At 41.6% G+C, this 20,696-nt stretch overlaps 1 protein-coding gene across 4 annotated transcripts in view; it reads right to left on the reverse strand.

Moving 5' to 3' along the window:
* The window catches only part of GAS2L1 (growth arrest specific 2 like 1), a 266,285-nt gene that overhangs the window by 107,933 nt on the left and 137,656 nt on the right, over positions 1–20,696 (reverse strand). For all 4 annotated transcript variants that reach the window (XM_085634362.1, XM_085634360.1, XM_085634361.1 and 1 more), the window contains exon 4: positions 12,583–12,690. In XM_085634362.1, the coding sequence (XP_085490488.1) occupies positions 12,583–12,690 (108 nt within the window). The remainder of the gene's footprint in view (positions 1–12,582; positions 12,691–20,696) is intronic.

Raw genomic sequence — 20,696 nt, forward strand, 5'->3', positions numbered from 1 at the left:
GCCTTCAGTCTCTGCTAAACAACCAGACAAGGGTGGAAGCTACTCTCTTGTTTTCATTCTCCTCAAACAAAGCTAGCTGAACATTTCCCAAGCAAAAGGACGCAGGACTGGGGCTTGATCGCATATTTTCTCCAGTGCATGCAGTAGATTGACCCCAATGTGTAGTTGTTACACCAGGAAGAATGCAATTTTATTCAAGCGCAAAATTGAAACCTGAGGGTCGACATTTTTATAGTGAGCTTAGAGTTAGACATCTCCCAATTGGAGAGAGTTACTGACTTATCTCTGGGCATGACTCCAGCAAGAGTTGTAGTCTGTACGTGCATGCTCTCAACAGAACATAATTCGTGTTGTATTTATCTTTCCTGCATTAGACTATGCCAGGAAACTATAGTTAAGGCCCATGTTTTTAAAGCATAATAGCTCAACAATTTCAGAAGCTATTAATGTGATATTTAACTCTGACTCAATAAAAATGTATTACATATGCTATAGATTTGAAAGTTTTTTAAACTTTCTTTAAAACAGTTTTAAAATGTGTAGTTTTCTTCGGAACTATATTTAATAAACCATTGAACGTTTTTTCTCATGATAACTATTCTTATATCCTAATGAAGGAAAAGGACTATAGGATGAGTCAAGTATATGTATTGTTTAAGGTTAACTATAATCAATACAATACGAAATCACACCTTTTTCACAACAAAAACCAAGCATCTAAAACATTAAAATCTATCCTTCAGAACACAAAACCTAAAACATATTACTAAACAACTCAAAACATGAAATTATCCCATCTGAAACTCAGTTGACTCTAGCGCTTTACATAATCTTTTCTTAATCAGATGCTCTTTTAGATGTAATTGGGCAACATCCATAAACTTCATAAGCCTTACAACAATTAGATTGTTCTCCCCACTTAAAGAACAGCAGATGATTTTTACACCATCAACTTCCTAAGCATTGAGTGAGGACAATATCATAGGCTGGTATGTACTCCAAATAATTTATGTACAGTGGAAACATAACGGATGTGCACAAGGCTTAAAGATCTCTGGCGTGGCTGTAAGTGTGATGGCCACTATGGATGGACACGTGGAGAAGTGTGGCTCAATGGTTAGAGCGGCAGACCCTGATGCAGAGGTCTGGCCCGGACAAGGGTTCAATTCCCGCCTCGGCGGGTTTTGGGCTCAATTTCCCCGGACCTGATAATTCTCGCCTTGGTGCCTATTCTAATCATGGGTCTCACACTGCAACTCTGGGCAATAGCTTGCCTAATCTCCACAACGGCCCCAAAAGCGCTAGGATGCCTGGCTTTCACCTTGGGGGTGCCCAGGAGTGGGCACTTCACAGGGAAAGGCCAGGAAGGGTTCCACAGCGGTATGTGCACAGCGCCTGAGAGACCCTTTCGGGGGTGTGCGGAGCGCTATATAAATGCACTACATTTACATTTACTATGTTACTTTGTTCTTACAGCACAGTAAAGTGCCACCAAATTCTATGCTAAGTGCTAACCCGCAGCCAACCCTTCCTCTTTTTTGACAGCGCTTTACCTTAACAAGTCCAGGTTTGAATCCTTTCTCAGCTATTGCACCAAGGCTGTGTTTCTCCCACCATTTTGCTCTGACGAATATTCCATCACCTGCATTGTACCGCAAGGCTCAACGCTTTCTACATATTATTCAGTTTCTGTGTCCAGTCGTTTGGTTTCAAGGCACTCTTTAATGCCGATGAAATTCAGTCAGTAGTTCTCAGGTGGTGTGGGGCTTCTGAAAGAGTTTCTCACAACCATCTAGGTTTCGATGGCACTTGAAACTGGTGGCAACAAAACCGAGGTCCTGATTTTAGGAGGTGACCCTATTGCCTGACCCCTCAGAGGTTAGTCTGATACCAAGTGTATCCCCTAACCCAAGGGCCAAAAACCTGAGCGTTATTTTTGACCCAGACCCAGATTTCAAAGCCCAAGTTTAGAAAGTCTGATCCTCCTGTTTTTATGCTAAGCGTGCTGGTAGATACCTTCTCTTGGTTACAGAGGAAAGGGCAAGGCAGACTTCTTTCACTGCAGCAAATATTTCCTTGCATCTCAAATATAGCAATGAGGCATTGGTGTGGAGGCTGTAAAAGTTGCAGAAGATAAAACTATGAATAGTAAGTGGGCTTTTCACTATTTGTCAGCAGCACAGCATGCACTTTGCTGGATGCCAGCTAAGCAGCGCATCCGGTTTAAGGTGCTGTGCTTTGTTCCAGTGAGCCTACTTGAGATCTGGCCAAAAATGTCTTTCTGATCTGATAATGCCTCATAAATCTGTTCAGCCAAAGATATCTGTTGGCATAAATTTGCTGAAAGTACCACGTTTCAAAAGGGAACGGTATGGGGCACATCATATCAGTTCCTTGGTCCACATCTTTGGAAAGCTTTGGGAAGCCTTGCCAGATCTTGGATAACTTTAGGTTCTGGAACAATTTGAAAACAAATTGTTTGTGTTATTGTTCTGTCTCGTCTCCCACTGCCACTTACTTACCCTCCTCCTCTTGAGTTCTCCATTCCTAGCACTACAATACTCTTCTAGTGCCAACTGAAGATTCATATATGGGATAAAATACCCCCTGCTGTACATTACAAAGATATTGCAAGTCACACAGGAGTTCAGTGACCATGTAGAGGAACAAGGCCGAAGACCGAATTCCTTCACAAGGTCATGGAACTCCAAGGTGACTTGCCTATCCTTATAATGTTTGGAAGATGGCAATGTATTCCTTTCCGCATACCACTTAAATCCTTGGCTGCCGGCTCAGGCAGCAGGCATTGTGCTGTCAAAACTCAACTGTAATAATGTTTGAGCAGCTATGTAATTTCTTTACTACAGGAACTAGAGAGGTCAGAAATCGTAATAAGGAAATTAGAGACGGCGTTTTATACAGGGATTGCAGGCTCCCTTTGACTATAAATAAATAAATAAATAAATAAATAAATAAATAAATAAATAAATACATTAAATGATGTCATTTGTTTGGCCAGTTCTTTTATTACAAATATGGCCCTTCAGATCCTTGTCTGCGATGTGGTAAAAAGACAGACTAGCTGATCTCCAGAGATCTCCCTTTGGTAAAGTGTAGGTAAAAGTAAAAATGTTTATTAAACATGAAAAAGAAATTGTAAAATTATGTTTATGTTAAATATTGTGATTTTTTAAAATATTTATTTTAAATGTAGAGCAAAATAAAAAAAATACTGAATTAACAATTTAATTTCAATTTAAAATGTAATTATTTTAAATATATATTTAATTAAAATTATTTTTCTGAAGTTTAAATAAAAGAAATTCCCACCTTAAGTTTACCTTTATGATTTGCCCTCACCCCGTGGGCTTACTCGGCGGCCGCATTGTGAGGCACATTGTAAACTGGATGTACAATGAGGTTCCTTTAGCCTAATAGTTGACTGATGCACGATCTGAAGAATATATGGTGTAAACAAATTAATTTGCCTTGTATTCACTCTAAAGCAGCACGGTGAAGGTCATAGTGAGGCGTACACTCCATTAGTGTTACTGGAGCTAAAACAGAGAGAATAACTCGACACCGAATAATGCTGGTGTTGGCCTGTATCAATAGAAGCTAAAAGAAGCCATATGTATTTTTAACCAAGGACTATTGATTTGGGCTACAATATCAGCCTTAGGAAATACTCCAACATTTCCATAGCTGATTGCCCTTGTGGTGAGAAGGACACTCTAGCACAAGGTTGGGCGTGGTTGTCAAAAAAGATGGTAGCCCTGAAGAAGGAATTGGAAACACCTGATGTAGATTTGTTCAGATGTTGTACCCTATAACTAAATAGAGAAAACAGCAGTGAAGTGAAAACCATCTAATTGTTTATCTCCCCATGTCACTTAAGATGGAAGGTAAAAATGTGCTGCACTTATTCTCAGAAGAGGCCTAGTGTACAACAGTCCTTAATTACAGCTCATCAGACTCGACAGCCTTCCTGCTTAAAAGCTGCAGCGATGGAGGTATATTGAAGTTGAGCCAGGAGTGGCTTTCATACACTCAGAAGACTTATTGAGAGTTTTTCCACATATCATCGACTACCTGAAAATTGAATTTCTAGACCAATGGCAGTATAATGTGGAGGCTCTCAAGTTCAGCAAATACAGACCAGGCACAGATGGCCCTTTTCATTTTAGCTCTGAAGTCAACATAACAATACCATAGCCCGGCAGGGTTTGCGAAAGAGACTGTACCACAGTGGCTACTGTTTATGGATGAGTCCAGTAGTGAAACTCTGCTTGTGCTCAAACTGGACTTATTCTTTTTTATCACTTGCGAAGAGAGATACAGATGGCTATGGATTCTCGATGGGTATGGTCAGTGTCCTCTTTGTAACTTCTATTTTATAATACATTTCTGAGGCTAGCACCTCCTCCAGGTATGGCCTACCAACAACCTGTTATCAAAATCATTCCACTGGCACAGTGAAACTGCCCCTTCAATAAGGAGTGAAGGTGGGCATGCTCACGATATTTTGGTCATTATGGAGACGGCGCCTGGCAGATAGCTATTCCACATACTTTTATCCGTGACTGTGTCGTCAACTAGATATGTAGCCACTGGCGTCAAGTCTGATTATGGGAAAGAGAAAGTAATAGTTGCAGAGTGATGCAAACACACCTACAGAAGGAACAGGATCCCTCACTGTCATGATGGATTCTACCCTAGAGGAGGAGGGCCAGAAATACCATTTAGACATCCAGAATTAAGATCCTTTACTAACAATTTCATCAAGCAGCATTTCAAAGCTATAGCCCAAAATGTCAGATTTCACCCCCAGAAAAAAATGATAGGTTACGATGACCAATAACAAGGGGTTTCTGTGGTGGAGCAAGAGAGCCACTTGGCCAGATGTGGCTCCATGATTTCAGCAAAGGGCTGGCAGCAAAGTATTTGGCTAATTATTCCATTCTCTTGAGTGTAGCCCCTCCTTCTTCGGTAGAAGAGTGATGATGCTTTTGTTAAAGAAATCTAGAAGTGAGCGCGCTGAGTGAGGCGTAGATGAATCAAATCAGTGGAGGCAGATGAGATAGTGATCTGGCCATCATGGAGGGATGGAGTGAAGATGGCACAAGTCAGGGCAACCACCTGTTCGAGAGAGTCTCTTGCAATGTGGGTAGGAGTTGTTACCCACTGAATGTGGCAAGAGGATGCAAGGCTTAGTGTAAGCACAAGGTAATTGGCATACAATGCTTGATGTTACTTCACGTGCCACACTCAATGTCAGGGGCAGTCACTTGATAGCAAGCTTTCACCCCAGAGAAGGAGGCCAGAGGCAACAAACTTCGCAATTGAAGGGTTCGACTTCAACCAAGTCAAGCTCATCCAGGATTCCACCTACTGTAAACAAGATGACAGCGAAGGAACCACTGGGTTATTTATGATCTGTATCCAAGCTGGAGTATTTGGGTATTGTCCACATCCATACTACAAATAAACAAGAAAAGTCAGATGATATCTGGCAGAGAGGGCTCCATGGAGCTAGAACATCGGATGTGATTGTGGGCCCACCACTCGTTGGGTCCATGGTCCCCTTGCTATTTCCTTAAGATAACTCAGTAGAATTTAGTGACTGAATGTGTTAAATGCCGCTCACTGATATACCAACGTTGGCTGTCATTCATTAATTGTCTATTAAGATATAAAAAGAGATTCAATTCTGGAACGTGAACACAAACCCAATTAAAATGTGGTCAAATTATGTGGCTACCAGTGTGTGGGTGAGAAAATGAATATGTAAGGAACGTGTTGCAGACTTAGCTGTCTACAGTGGCCAATCTCTCTTCACTTGAGCAAAGTAGCACACCAGAACATCAGCATATGGTTTAAGGAGGGATGCCTATGGCTCCCTAAGGAAAGCAACACCACGGAATCAATAACATCTTATAAAATACAGATGACGCCCAACATCTTGTCAATTTACCAGCTCCAACGTAGGAGAGCCGAGGTATTCGGAGCAAGGGTAGACAGGGAGAAACTGAATGGATGCGCCACAGTTCTCACGTAGCACCAAAAAGTCCCCTTAAGGCAAAGGTCTTCTTGGAAGTAAAAACAAGGCCAGTCTTTAGTCGCCTGTGTATATAAACGGGCCCAAGTACCAACCATAATCCACCAAGTCAGGAACCTTGGGGTAGGTTTTGATAAAGATTCTTGGAGGGAGCACTGAGTTTCGGCTGGGTTAAATCAGGCTAGTTTGGTTTGTGGTCTTTAAGAAGCCTCTTTCCTTGACTGCAAATGGTCACACATTGATTTTGCGAACAAAGTCTATACCGGTTTTAAACTGTCGAAAAACACAGCAACATCAGTTTCCAAGATTACAGAACTCAGCGGCAAGACGTTTACTAAACATAAGACGCAGAAATCATATTTGATCTACAGTGCATTGGTGTTTGGTAATCAGTCGGAAGGTGCGTACACTTAAAAATACTCTACATAGTATTTCAAGAGTTCTGGCTGGGCGGTCCTCTATTTACTGGCAAAAGCATTACCCACATTTGGCCAGTCTGGAGTCTCAGATCTGCTAATGGCAATTCCTGAGACACTCGTGTCAGGACAGGTGGCAGATACTTCTCAGAGATGACCCTCCCCGCCGGAATGTGCCGCATCTCATATAATATAGGAGTTTAGAGCACGTCTGAAGAGTTCTTTCCTCTAACCAGTAGTGGTGTCCTTGCTATAAATACCTGCCATCTGATATATTTTACACACCATGTTAAGTACAGGGATACTTCATGACTGCATCTGCAGAAATGCCTGTAAAAGCAATGACATTCTAGACAATTTATTTTAAAATTGTTCTTTAAGATGCACCAAGTTGTCCCATTTTTTTTAAAGATGCTCTCTGCCTGCACTAGTCTAGCCCTGCCCATGGCACTTAATTCGTCAAAAACATAAGTACCAGGCCCCAGGGTATTTCACAAGAGGCCCCTGCAGCTTGCACACCATCCATACCAGTGCTTCCAAGAGCCATTACCACTGTTACCGTCAAACCATCACACTCCTGTGTGATAATTGGATTATTTCATGTCACCAAAGCTGTAAAAATGGCCTGGAAGAAGTGTTGTTATCCTAATTCATACTGGATTTTAAAATGATCTATTAATATGTTTATCTAAAAAATATACAGCCTGCACTACCATGTGACGGCCTGTCAGAAAAAAGTGTCAGTGGTGAGAAATACGTACCGGTGCTGACCACCAGCAAACACCGGACCAAATTAAGCACTGCCTGTCCCTGGGTGAAGTCTGGGCGGCCACAGCCTATGCTGTACCTGCTGTGTGTGCATCAGAACAGCTTGCACTGGCGATGCTTGTGTTCTTCCAGTTCTGTGTGTGCGAGAGAAGCTTGCACCTCGGATGTCTTTACTATACTACTTCGTGCACCAATACTACCTCTGTATAGAATAAAAGTCTGCATTGACGATGCTTCTTGTATACAGTATCAGTATAGCTCTCACCTAGTCAGCAGTGCAAAAGGAGCAGCCAGAGTCCATGCTCTTCCTCAGGTGACACATTCACCGCTTACGGGTGGACGTAAGAGACCCTTTACTGAGAGGTGATTGGAGTTCCCTGGGCAGGAGCACTCCTGACAAGGTCCCATATGGCCACAAATGCAGCACAACAGCCCTTGGAAGAAGTGCAATTTGTGCCATGATAAATGTATAGTAATCCCACAGCACCATGCAGGCCCATCCCATTCCAAGGATGGTGGCCCTCTTTACAAGGGGCCACATAGTTTCACTACACGTACAGCAGCCCAACTAAAAGGTGTTGCTGGTACCCGCTTATTGATGCTGAGAAGCAATGGTTCTGTCAGTTCTAGGTATGCCAGCCTTGTTAAGCAGAGCTATACCTATACCTCTCAAGGTTAGCAACCCGACTGAGATCAGCAGATAACTTAGAATTCCTTCAAGGGCACTATACATTGTTAGGCGCGTAGAGCGGAGTTCAGACCTCAAGCTGTGCCATCCTCTCTCGCTCTTCCAACACGAGAATGTACCCGCTTCAGATACACCATCTCACAATACTTGGCTGTACACAACTTCATCCGAACCCCATCAGGTCTGCTGGCTGGGTTAAAGCTTCATAAGGGGCGGTCCTGCACACCAAAGCACTTCATCCCTGTGTTTGCAAAAAACATAGCAGATCTTGCCTGCTGGAGAGAGCAGGACGACCGTAGGTACATTGCGAGTGATGTGAACAGATCATTATAACCATCAGCTGATGGCGGCTGCCTTTGAGCAGCATAAAGAGCTGTTTGTTAAACACAGGAAGAAGGGGCTTTGGAGGAGAGGAGCAGCACGGAGGGGGTGGGGGGCATGGGTTGTGTTCTTAGGGGAAGTGAATTTCTGTCTTATCCTTGGCGTGTTAGGCCCAAAGGACAGTCTGTTTTACCCAGAGCGCGTTAGGCCCAAAGGCCGGCTCTAATCATGCACATTAACTTTTTTGAGCAGTGGCCTCTTAACATTTAGGTTTTGTTAGGGTCTATTACACACACACGCGTATATATATATATATATATATATATACACACATATATATACACATACATATATAATGGCCGACATGCTGATGGGACAATAAAAAACATATGATTGCACCTCATTTGTGGTCCGCGCTCCATTCTTTAGGATTGAAGTGCCAGTGGCAAGTCGAGCGTTTGCGACATACATATATATATATATATATATATATATATATATAAACATACATATATATATATATATATACATATATATACACACACAAGTATCCATCCAGAAACACACACACATATATATATATATATATACACACGTGTGTACATAGATATGTGTGTATATATAAACTTTGTGATGGTACACTATACACACCCAAATATACATTAGTGGAAAACCTAAAATAACCTTCTCTGCTCACTGAGTTGACGTGTCTGGTGATTCCCGCACAGTAGGTGTGAGCGCCGGGCCGCCCACCACCCGCATTGTCACTCTTTCCCAGTCGCTCCCTCATCGGCTGAGTTTCCGGCGGGAACGGCCGTATTTCACGACTGTGTTTACATTTCTGCTTTGGAATTCCGCGAGCTGAGGCAGCGCCGCGAGCCCCGGGGCACGGAAGGCGAGGTGGCCTAACAGGTGAGGGCTCAGCCCGGCATGCGGGCAGGGCGTGCCCCTGGCTCAGCAGGGCTGGCAGCACCTGCGCAGGGCAGCGGGCTCGGCGCCGCGTTGTCTCACAGAGCCTTTCAGAAGCGATGCGCGCTTCCTATGGGGCGTCTCAGTTTCCCCGCACTGTGACCGAAGCTGCCAGGCACCATCCATAATAAATGACCACCTGACCCCGGGCACGGATATAGCTCTGGACGGATGGAGACCACGAACCTCGGTGCCCGCTAGCCGAAAACTTGCATTCTTTATGCTGTTCCAGGAACACATTTTTTTACTGACCTTAATGGCGCAATAGGAATGTCTTTTGTTGCTTTGATCGCAGAGATCTATGGAGACCGTATTCCAGGGCAATAAGTGGGATGAAAACTCTGGGGGGCTCTCAAAGGGGCGTGGCCGATGTAATTAAGGGCGTGGCTTAAAAGTACTTAAGCTGAAAATCTATGCTTAGTTTGTTTAGTGTGCTCTCCGACTAGTATTTTGCTACCTCTGTCATTACATCCAGATATATTATACAAGTAACATTACACTTACAAACCAGTACTATTATAACATGAATAAACAACAACCAAGGTTTCGTAGTATAGCATACTGGAAATACTTCAGTTCTGAAATGGAGGGTTTGTGAAAGAGCTATCTTTGAAGCTTCATTAAAGGCAGCGAAGGGTGGTATTGCTGCAGAGTTAAGATTTTTTTTTGCTCATCCTGAGGGTGAGAACAAAAATGGAGAGCCCGCTAGGGGCCTGTTTCAGCACCTGCTTTTAAAAAATGCTGGTGCTTAGCACCGGCAAGACCCGGCCCGCTTACAGCCCCGGTGCTTCCAGTGTTAACCTAGGGTGGCAGTAACTTTGGTGGGTTTGCTAGATGTGACTAAATTAAATAATGCGGGCACAGGCACCCTGGGGGAACACGTTGATTGCAGCCATGGTGCTCCCCATACACGGCAAAACGTGAAGCAAGAACACAGAAGAATCTCAGGACCATACAACCATCCAAAAAAGAAGGCTGGAGTCACAGCTAGAACATTCAGAGGAGGGCATCAACTTGCCCAACAGTGCCTTCTTTCTCATGAAGAGTATCTCCTCAAGGAGCACCACTTCCAAGGATCTCGTCTTAACGAAGCCCACTGAGACTGCTCTTGCATCAAAAAGCCTTGCCTCAAGGGAACGTTGCCCAAAAGTGTCTAACCTCAGAAGATCTCTGGTCAAGGGTCTTCATCTCAAGATGTCTCGCTTCGAGATGCCTTGCCTCAAGGGAACTCACTCATAAAAGGTCTTGCCTGACTGGGGCTCACCGATAATGGGCTTGTCTCACTATATATATAACGTGTCTCAAAAAGTCTCACTTCAAGATGATATAGCACACTGGAGGTCTGGTCGTCTCGAGTATTGGTGGACAAGCTAAGAAATTAACAGTAAGAGCCGAGCCAGAGTCAATCCAGGGTTCTAGCCCGGCACTAAGAGCTCATGCACAAGCCGAGCCATGAAGATATTTGGCATTTCATTCATGCAACAAACTTCTTGTAAAAAAAAGATAAAGTCTTTTCAAAATTAAAAAAATAGTATTTCTAGTTTGTCAGAGTATATAATTGATTTAAAGGCATTTATTAGAAGCCATCGTTTTTATACATGAACTTATAATCATTTGTACACCCTCTCATCCCCCTGACGACAATGCAGTTAGTGAACTATGAGGCAAGTCATTGTTTATCCCTTATGTGGCTTAGATTCTTAATATGCACAGTGAAAAACTGTAGCCTATTAAATCAAAATCACTAGAGGTTTTGTACAACGCATATCCTGAACTCGTGTGGTTGAAGGTGCTCTCATATGCGATAATGGAAAAAAAGGAGGCTCTGTGAAATAGAAAATTTGCATAGGATCACACTATTTGATGAAGCAGAAAAGCCAGGATTGATCCCAGGTTTTCTTCTTCACATTGTGCAGTTCACACAATGGCTATCTCTTACTTTCGCTTGTTTTACATCTAAAGTCACTGCTTTGCATTTATTTCTTGCCGTACAAGGATAGAGTGAGGGTGGCAGGCAAAGCCACATGACAGGTCGACTTATTTTAGCCTTGAGGGTCCAAGGGGACCTCGTGCTGAGCCAGAGCCAGGTATCTGGCTCGAGCTTTCAGTGGCTCACCCCTCTCTAATCTCAAGGTAACTTTCCTTAAGGGGTCTCATGGCAAGGGGTTGTGCTCCTTTTAAGTGTCCTCACCTTGAGGGGAGCCACGTCAAGGAGATTTATCTCCAGACCACATGCTTTAGGGGATCTTGCTTCAGCGATCCTACTTCTAGGCACCTATTCTTCAAAGGGCTTCTTACTAAACAAGGATTTTAGTTCCTTTCTGTTTTAGCCAGAAACGTATCCTTACACCCTATGGTTCCTATATGCTTCCAACCTCCAGTAAAGCATGTTCCGAAACATAAAGGTTTTCTCCTCAGATTTGAAACTGTGAGAATTATTTGCCTACTCTCCCAATTTGCGACACCCTGTGTGAACGATTATTACTCTTGTTGATCTTCTCTGCAACATTGGTAGATGCGTTTTACTAGAACATAAAATGCTGAATATAATTAACTCAAATGCGGCATAACACAGAGAGCTGAAAATGTGCCTCACAAGGATCAGCCGAGGACACAACCACCTGGAGAAAACCAAATCAATGCATTTGCCCCCTCTAGGTCACTCTCCAGTTCACGCAGACCACCCCTCGGTAACACTGGACACGTTCTTCACTATACAATCGGCATGAGGAGGGCTTCCTTTTGTTATCTATAGATCATACATACATTTTAGCGGAAATGGATTCCAACTAAAGCCTAAATTTAAACTCCAGCGAGAATCCTTAAGGCTTGAGCAAAATGGTGGGCCTCATAAATGTGCCTCAAAACTTTCACAGTCTGCTGAAGGTGCTCTCACCTGTGTCCTACAGACTGGCTTCACGAGCAGGTCCTCAAGCTTCAGCTGATTCAAAGAAGAGTTATTTTGTGGTCAATTAGTTATTCATCTCTGTAAATGAGGGAGGTGGTAAACTCGGTGACTGAGGTTCAGAGGCAAAGCGGTACTCTGGCACCAGCGTTTGAGGGCTCTTCTATGTGCAAGCAGCTGTAGACAATTTTGCAGAAGACACTAGCTTACTCAGGACATTTCAGAAACTATCCCTCACCATTAGCTCTAACAGACATTGATGATGAAGTGAGGTCCACTATGTAACTGTTCGCTTCCACTTACCATGAAGCCACCAACAGGACCCAACACATTGAATTGACATATTCTCTCCATGGAGAAAGACCTTAACTGGAACCTTCAATAAGAACATTTCTGCTCTCACAGTAAGAGGATGAGCCAGGGGAGGTGGGATAAGGAAAAAAGACCCAGATCTTACCCGGACAAAAATGAGAGTGTTGGTGTCCCCGACTTTGTACTTCCCCTCCGAGACCTTTATCATTGGAAACTGGGAAGGACAGGAGCAGCGGCCCAGAATCTCACGCACCTGCAAGAAGAAGAGGCAAAGCAATGTAAGTGATGGCGAATGTTGGGAAACACTTTCACGGCTCTCATCTATGGGTGCACGAGAAGACAAGATGATGCTGAAACGGTATCTGATTCTAAGAGTTCAGTTGATGCTTCCATGTGATTAGAGTATTGCAGATGATCGCCCACGGGCATTCAGCGGAGTTAAGGAGACTCATTCAATGTGCAAACACAGGTTCACAAGATTCTTCTAAGGATGTAGGTCTGTACTGGGAATACCTTACGTCTATAAGAGCGCATGAGACCTTTTATTCTCATCTATACAAGCAGTTTCACGTCGCCAAATAAACCAATGATCACATTACTGATGATTACCAATATACCACCATCAGTGCTTTTTCTTACCACATCGCGATTTGGACCTCTTCTTAATCACAGTAACAACTAAAAAGATTCCTACAATAGATGTCCTGCACCTCATCATGAGGAAACAAAGAACAAACAATTTGCCACTGCCACAAGCAATGAAGATTACCTGCTGGAGAGCCACCGCTGGTTGTTCATTGCGTCACCAAGAGGTGCTGGACATCCGTTGTAAGAATGGGAGTCCCAGCATGGCTTGTGAATGCTGTGCCACCTCGCCCTGTTCGCCCTTATGGACAGCCTTAGGCTTTTTCCTCAAAGGACTCAATTGTCTGTATGTAGACCAGAGATGCGGCATCATTTTGTGTTGCATTCAACAGAAGAGCTTAGGCTATACTTGTTATTTGGTGCACTCAAAATGTATCCCGACCAATACTCAAAAGTAGCTATTGCTCGCCCATGCCAGCCTAAAGGGTGATTGGCGGCTGGCGACACCTGGAGCACGTGCCTTTTCATGTGTACCCATGGAGGGAAAAGGACCATTTGGTCTCTGCCATGTAAAATCCAACTAGCCCTCATAACTGGGGACCTTGCCTTCCCTACAGTGTGCATTATCTGTAGTGCATGAGCATGTGTGTTTAACATGTAAAGGGTCATAGACTGTCTGCAGGATGACTGGGGACATTGAGGACACTGCAGGTGCACCTATAGAAAATAGTGTTTACTCTGCAGGTTGTCTATATGCCTTGCGGCTGTAAGAACCTGCGTGTCATTTGTTTGCTGTTCCCTGCCTCGATGCTGCAGCTTCCAAGTGCCCTGGGGAGCAGTTGCTATCCGTACCATGCTAAACCAGTTTTACCTGCACCAACCACACTGAACCCCCATCTGCACCCATTTCCTGCTTTGTGCCACCTGTACCTAGCAACCAGGACAACATGACTAAGGCGAGATGGCTTCAATAGACATTTGGCACCCAGAACAGTACTGGACTTGAATGGGCCATATCCTGTATCCCCTGGGTTTAATTTTAGATGGGAGGTTTTATGAGGTTACTCGTCTTTAGGACTGTTTTTGCTGGGAACTCAGCTGCGGAGTCAGCAACCCACTAGGCTGGAAGGCGTGAATATTTCTTTCAAATCAGTATCACCAGGGGGTAAACTGATTAACCAATTTGAGTGTAATAGTATTGCGGTTGTAGGATACCAGTGGTAAATTACAATGATAATCCAAGAAAAAATGTTTATTTTATTTATAAAGTGCAGTATTCACCAAAACGTCTTGGTGCTAGGAAACCAAAAATGTCAAAATTAGAGATTGGTCACCATCTTGAAAGAGAACATTTTCAACACTTTAAAATATGAAGTTAATGGTCGATTCCTTAATTCAAGGGGCAGCTTGTTCCATTCTTTTGTCGCAACATGAGAGAAAGGACAACCTTCAAGTAAGGAGGTCTTACTCTTGGAAAATGGTAAACATTTACTAGCGGAACAAAGATGGAAAACAGAGGGGATCAGACAGAGGTTTTGTGCAGAGTTAGAAGAAGAATCATGGTGTACAATCTTGGGGACTAAAACCATGGATTTAAAGAGAATCCTTTGTTTGACTGGTAACCAATGCAATTGTTTCAGAATTGGAGAAATGTGCTCTGCTGTCTAGTTTAAGTAATAGTCTGGGCAGTTCCATCTTTCTAATAGATTTGTTAGGCAGGGCTGAGTAACGAGTTAGCATCGTCCAAGTGAGATTGAATAAGAGTAGTGACCACCTATATAACAGTGGGAATAAAAGATTGTTCTGTGTAACCTTAGTTGCCAGGAACAGGTGCCTGTTACTCTATTAATGTGAGGTATTGAGGTGCAATTGGCTTCTTGCAAAACTCACAATTTTTCACTACTGGTGCAGGAACGGGAGCTGATCCCCAGGGATGGATTCCATTTCTCCGTGGAGTTTTTTTTATAATCAAATACTTAAATTTGTCAGGATTTAGCTTGAGAAAATTCAGCGCCATCTAATGTCGGACGAAACAGAATGAGTTTGCCATAGAGTCTTGAATACTTTTTGTTGGATGAAATTTGAATAACAACTGATTATCATTGATGTACATATAAAAATGGACATCCGTGTCTGTTAATGTCAAAGCTAGAGGAGCAAAATAGTATTTAAGAGTAGGGGACCCAATATCAAACACTGTGGGGCTCCCCAATATACTAAAGAAGGAGCTTGAGGCTGCCTGGTAATAAATTATTAGTGTTTGCCCTTCCAAGAATGAGCCCAGCCATTTAATGGTGGAAGCATGCAGATCACCACCTGCAGCTCTTTCTCATAAAATGGAGTTGTCTTAATGTCAAAGGCAGCGGAGAGACTGAGCACAGTGAGAGCACCGGCCTCTCCGCGGTCAGCCATCATGCGCATGTCATCCAAGACTGCCGTTATTACGGATTTTGTACTCCTGTCTCTCCTGAAACCAGCTTGAGGAGGACAGAGCAGATGTTCAGCCTACACACGCCTGAAGTTATGAAAAGTCACTTTTCTAAAATGTTGGCCAAGAACGGTAAGACAGCGAGGGAACAATAACTATTAAGTTCATCGGAATCCAGAGTGGGTTTTTTCAACAGTGGTGTTACTACCACAGCTTTCCTTGAGTTCGGCACCAGGCTCTGTCTGAAAGAGTGACTACTCAAAAAGTCTAGTCAGGGAGCAAGTACTGGTTCATGACTTTAGCTGAAATGGGATCAGACAGCCTGTAGATGTCACTGAAGAGTTCTCTTGGCAGGCTAGGAGAATTCAAAACCATACCAGTAAAGTAACTACTTTTTGTCAGACGAATTATAGTCTTAAATTCAGCTAATATGGACTGATAGAACTGTTTAGCCTCTAGAGTATGGGAAGCCCTCCATTTCCTTTCAGCTCTTTGCGCCTTAAGTTTTTGAAAGTGTTTTAGTGAATTATAGAATCCAGGCAAGTAGTAAGGGGGTTTTCCAAGGTGGCTAAAAGAAGGTCCACATCTTTCTCCTGATCTAACCTACAGTCAAAGAAAGGACCTGATATGTTATTCTGGCGTATGCAATTAAAAGGAACTTTTTACAATTGCAGATAGTAAACATTTGTTTGGCTGCTTTGTGTGTATCAACCCTTAAGAATTTATAGAGTAGCTTAATGGTCTGACCAACACAAAATTAAGTGTTCTTGGTAGATGCATGGGAAGTGAGACGATACAAAGAATGCATCCGACTGGTGTCATGAAGTATAAGTAGGGCCATGACTGAGACTGGACAACTAAAAAGAAGATATATCGCCTAACAGTCTACCGCTGCCAGTTGAGTATTTAACCAATAATTGTAATATTGTGTTCTGTGATTTCAATCATTACTTAACGTGAAATTAGCAATATCGTTTATGAGGGCTTCAGCATTATCTGCGATTGTATCTTGCGGACAATAAAGGATGAAGATATTCAAAATACGCACTTCAAGTAAACAAATCATCAACAAGTAAGCCTGAAAACAGGAGGGGGGGGTCTAATTTTTATATAAGATAGCAACTCCATCTCCTTTCTACCAACACAATTGCTATCTAATATTACAAAGTTTGATGGGAGGAGCTGATCAAGCGTCCAGTTGGATGTCTCATCTCACCATGTCTTGGCCATAGAGCACACAATGATTTAATGGGAATCGTACATTTCCGCTATTTCAGTCCTATGTTTAACCACCGATCTCACATTATATAGCATAACAATCATGCAGTCATGATCACAGACGTGGTAAGTCTTCGAGGGCAATTTGAGGGTTTTAGTTATTGTTATAAGTGGCTCAGATAGAAGAGCATTGTACTCCTTTAAAGAGGTACGCCTATCAGGAGAGAGGCGGTCATTCGAATTACACTGCTCTGCTGTAGTTTATTTCACAGCAGAGTTATCATTCTTAGCATGTAAAAGAAATATCACCGGGGAAAAACAGGTAGGATAGCGGACAGCGTCATGGTGCAAACGGGCACAGACTGGCTTGCCTTTGATGCGCCTGCCCAGCGGATACGCAGTGCTTGCACTTATCACGGGTATGTAGTGGTGGCACAGAAGACTGTGGGTGAGCTAGCGCGCTAAAACCCAACCCACCCGTACTAGCATTGCGACCCTCGATAGAGGACAGTTGATGGAGGGCTGAAAAATACCATGCTTCTCCTACTGGCTCAGGAAAGATTCGGCCTACCGGGCAGAGGAGCTGCACTTAGTAACCAACCAAAACACTAAAATGAGTGAGCAATTAAAAGCAATTTCAGTGCAGTTAAAACCACTAACAGCACCATGTCGGGTACAAAGTCAAACTTGTGGCTGGCAGTGGAAATACCTGGACAGTGATAAGTGCAGGCGCTGTCCGTCTCCATTCTAATGGTATTTCAATTGTCAGCTGCAAAAAAGTGCTCACATTCGTCTCCAACCTAAATCAGAAAATGTTTGTCAGGAACTCTGTTAGACCTTGAGCAAAAAGGGGGTATGCACAAAGTGTCTCTTGCATGGGTTTAGTACGGTACATGCTCAAAGAGGAATGGGTGACCAGCACCCCTCTGCCTCGATCAAATATCTCAAGGCAAGACTTCTTACAGTAATGTAATGTAATGTAAAGTGGATTTGTAGAGCGATGCTCGTCACTCGTAACAGCATCGAGGTGCTGTAAACCTTTGCCCTCATTTGATACTGATGCAGGTGTGTTTTGCAACCATGTTTATTACTGTGAGATCCACACAGCGGCAGTTTGTTTTAACTGAGGCATTCTCGCATATTCCCCAACAAGTGTCCAGAACTGGCCCTCTCTATGTTGGAACTCAGGGAAATAACTCCTTTCAAAAGCTGTGAAAGGGTTGCACAACTCACCAAATAGGATGCAGTGATGTTGCATATCAAGGGGTCCAAAGAGTGTTCTCTATTTTTACTGTAGTCCACCAAAACATTATTAAAAAAAAAAAATGATTGACACAAATATTGCATCAAAAATATGTGATGTCAAAATATCATAGGACAGAATATTTAAGGTAAGAATATCTTTTTTTTAAAGTCTTATATTTTTTTATTTAGTTGAATGTAATATCATTTTTAATCATTTAGTTTTGTTTTATTCGTTTTGATATCATAAATTGATATTATTTTAATGCTAATTTTATAGTGGTATTTTTAAAAATAATAAGTACTGTTTTCTTTTAACAATTTAATTTGTTTTTGTGGTTGTTGGACATTTATGTTGATACGGTGGGAAGTGAGTTAAATCTGAGTTGATTTTTTTTCATTGATATATTTTTAAACATGATTTATGTATAATTTTATAGGTTCACTTAGTTTTCACTTTTCATTTTTTTATATAAACTATATATTATTTTTAAAGTATATTTTTGTGCAAACATATCGTATATTTCTTTATTTTACAAACATGTATTTTATTATTATTTTAGGGTTGTCAAAAGTTAATCTAAGTTTTCCAAAGTCCAGCATTTTCCTTAATGCTGCTTATGCTAGATGGGGAACAGTAAATCTGACCGCTTCAAGTCTATTCTTTTTATTTGATTTTTAAAAAATGTGATATAGTTTATTCAATTTTAAATGTTACTTTCATGTAAATTATTTTTAATGTACATGTTTTGTATCAATATTTGTATTTTTTTATAAATTTGTTATTTTTTTAATACCTTGTGTTTGTAATCATAATTATTGGAATTGCTTCTTTGCATTTATGTTTAAATAACAATTTACATTTTTAATATAGTGTTTCTTTGTTTATGATTATTCTAAAGTAGATATTTATATTGTATCTTTAAGTTATATATTTTGGACAGAAGTGCATTTTTACAAAAAATTTATATTTTTAAGTTAATATATATTTTAAGGTTAATATAGTGAATAATAGTTACAATTCAAACTACTTATCTATTTTCTGATGACATTGGGGCCTTCTTATTGTAGTCAATATTTTTGACTTTACAAAAAAAGTGTGTAAAGTTGATATGTGTGTCTTATATATTCTTTTGGCGATATTTTTGACAGCGATATTTTATCATACAACCATTTTCAGATATCAAAAAGTAGCCATTGTTTTCTATTAGAGAGCTGCTTTTATACATAGTCACATATGCACCAGAACAGGGGATCCTCTGTAGGTAGATCAGTGAGGTGTTAGTACATGTAATCGTGAACCCTTTGCATGTTCTGATAGATTGTAGAGGCAAGTTATCAGGATGATGGGAAGATGGAGAGAGGCCGATAACGTCTTGCACATTGCATTGGAAGATGGGGACAAAGGGGTAGACAAAGAGGGTAAAGTCCCATTCAGAAATCTCAGGTTCACCACTTCACATAGGTGAGGATTTCCCAACTTTAGGAACTCGCAAAGGAGTACTCGTGAAAATGTGACTTGGTGGTAATAGGTTGTGAAAATGTTTGTGAATATCAACAATGAAGTACATTTGTGAGTTTGTCTAAACTTGATGCTAAAAATTATTTTTACACCGCTTTCTTCTTACTCAAAGACCAAAAACTTTAACCCGCAATACAAAGTTGATAGGTGCATCTAGCAGAACAACGTCCCACTCTCTTTACCAATCTACATAAACATGCTAATGGTAGATTGTACTCAACTGAAATTAATAACAATGTATAAGAACAGACCCTAAAGCTACTCGTTGAGATATTACTCTAAACCAGGCAAAAATGCTAATAGAATCCCCGCTCTTCCTAAAAGAGACAAGACAAATCCCAGTGGAACACTGGTTTCGAATTGCTTCATCCAGCCTGAGGAAGCAACCTTTGCGGTTGCTGTGAGATTTCTAATAAATTATTTAATTGGCCTACTTAAAGTATCAGCTTCCTTTTGCTCAGACATACACCACTGGGCTCACACAACTGATAAGCGTCTATTATGGCCTATAATATTACTCTGATGGTCTGGTTACACAATGCACCATAAGGCTGAAGCCTACGGGTTTGTAAATGCCGCAAGAAGCCCGTGATGTCAAATGGCGACCATTACATCTAAATCGTATTTTTTATAACATGCTCTTCCTGTTGGAAGAACATCTATAATTTATATGACACTAGAGCACACAATATTTTGCATATACTAACTGAAACAAAGGATGGGAATTAAAGATACAGTGGGAGTATTATAAGAGAAAAATAGTGATGAAATGACTGACGAATAATATATGAAGGTACTTTTTAAAGTTTCATAAGGTCTCAAATGTTATAAATTGCTGTCATTGGGGAGCCATATCAGTGCTTCTAAGTACTGTATGAAACTCAGAATTATAAATATATATCTATATATACATACAATTCTAGCTAAAGTTGAAATAATGTATTGGGTCATGTCACTGCTTGTGCTGTGGTGTTGGGGACTAAAGACAGGTTTTATAAGTTGTCCTTTATTTTGGAGATATGAACTCATTTTAGACCGCAAGTTTGGCACCCCTACAGTGGCACATCATGGATTTTCACACATAAATTCAACTTGTGTCATAAACTTAGTTAATAACTCATTAAAAACTCTAAAACTTGTGGTTAAATGGATGCCTAAATTATTTGCTAACCCAACAAATGTGAGAACGATTAAACTTAACTCCACACATGCTTTCCTCATGAGGACAAATAGGACAACACAAATAACGTCTTAGTAATTTTAC

This window comes from Triturus cristatus, chromosome 11 (genome assembly GCF_964204655.1).
Source record: "Triturus cristatus chromosome 11, aTriCri1.1, whole genome shotgun sequence".
NCBI lineage: Eukaryota > Metazoa > Chordata > Amphibia > Caudata > Salamandridae > Triturus > Triturus cristatus.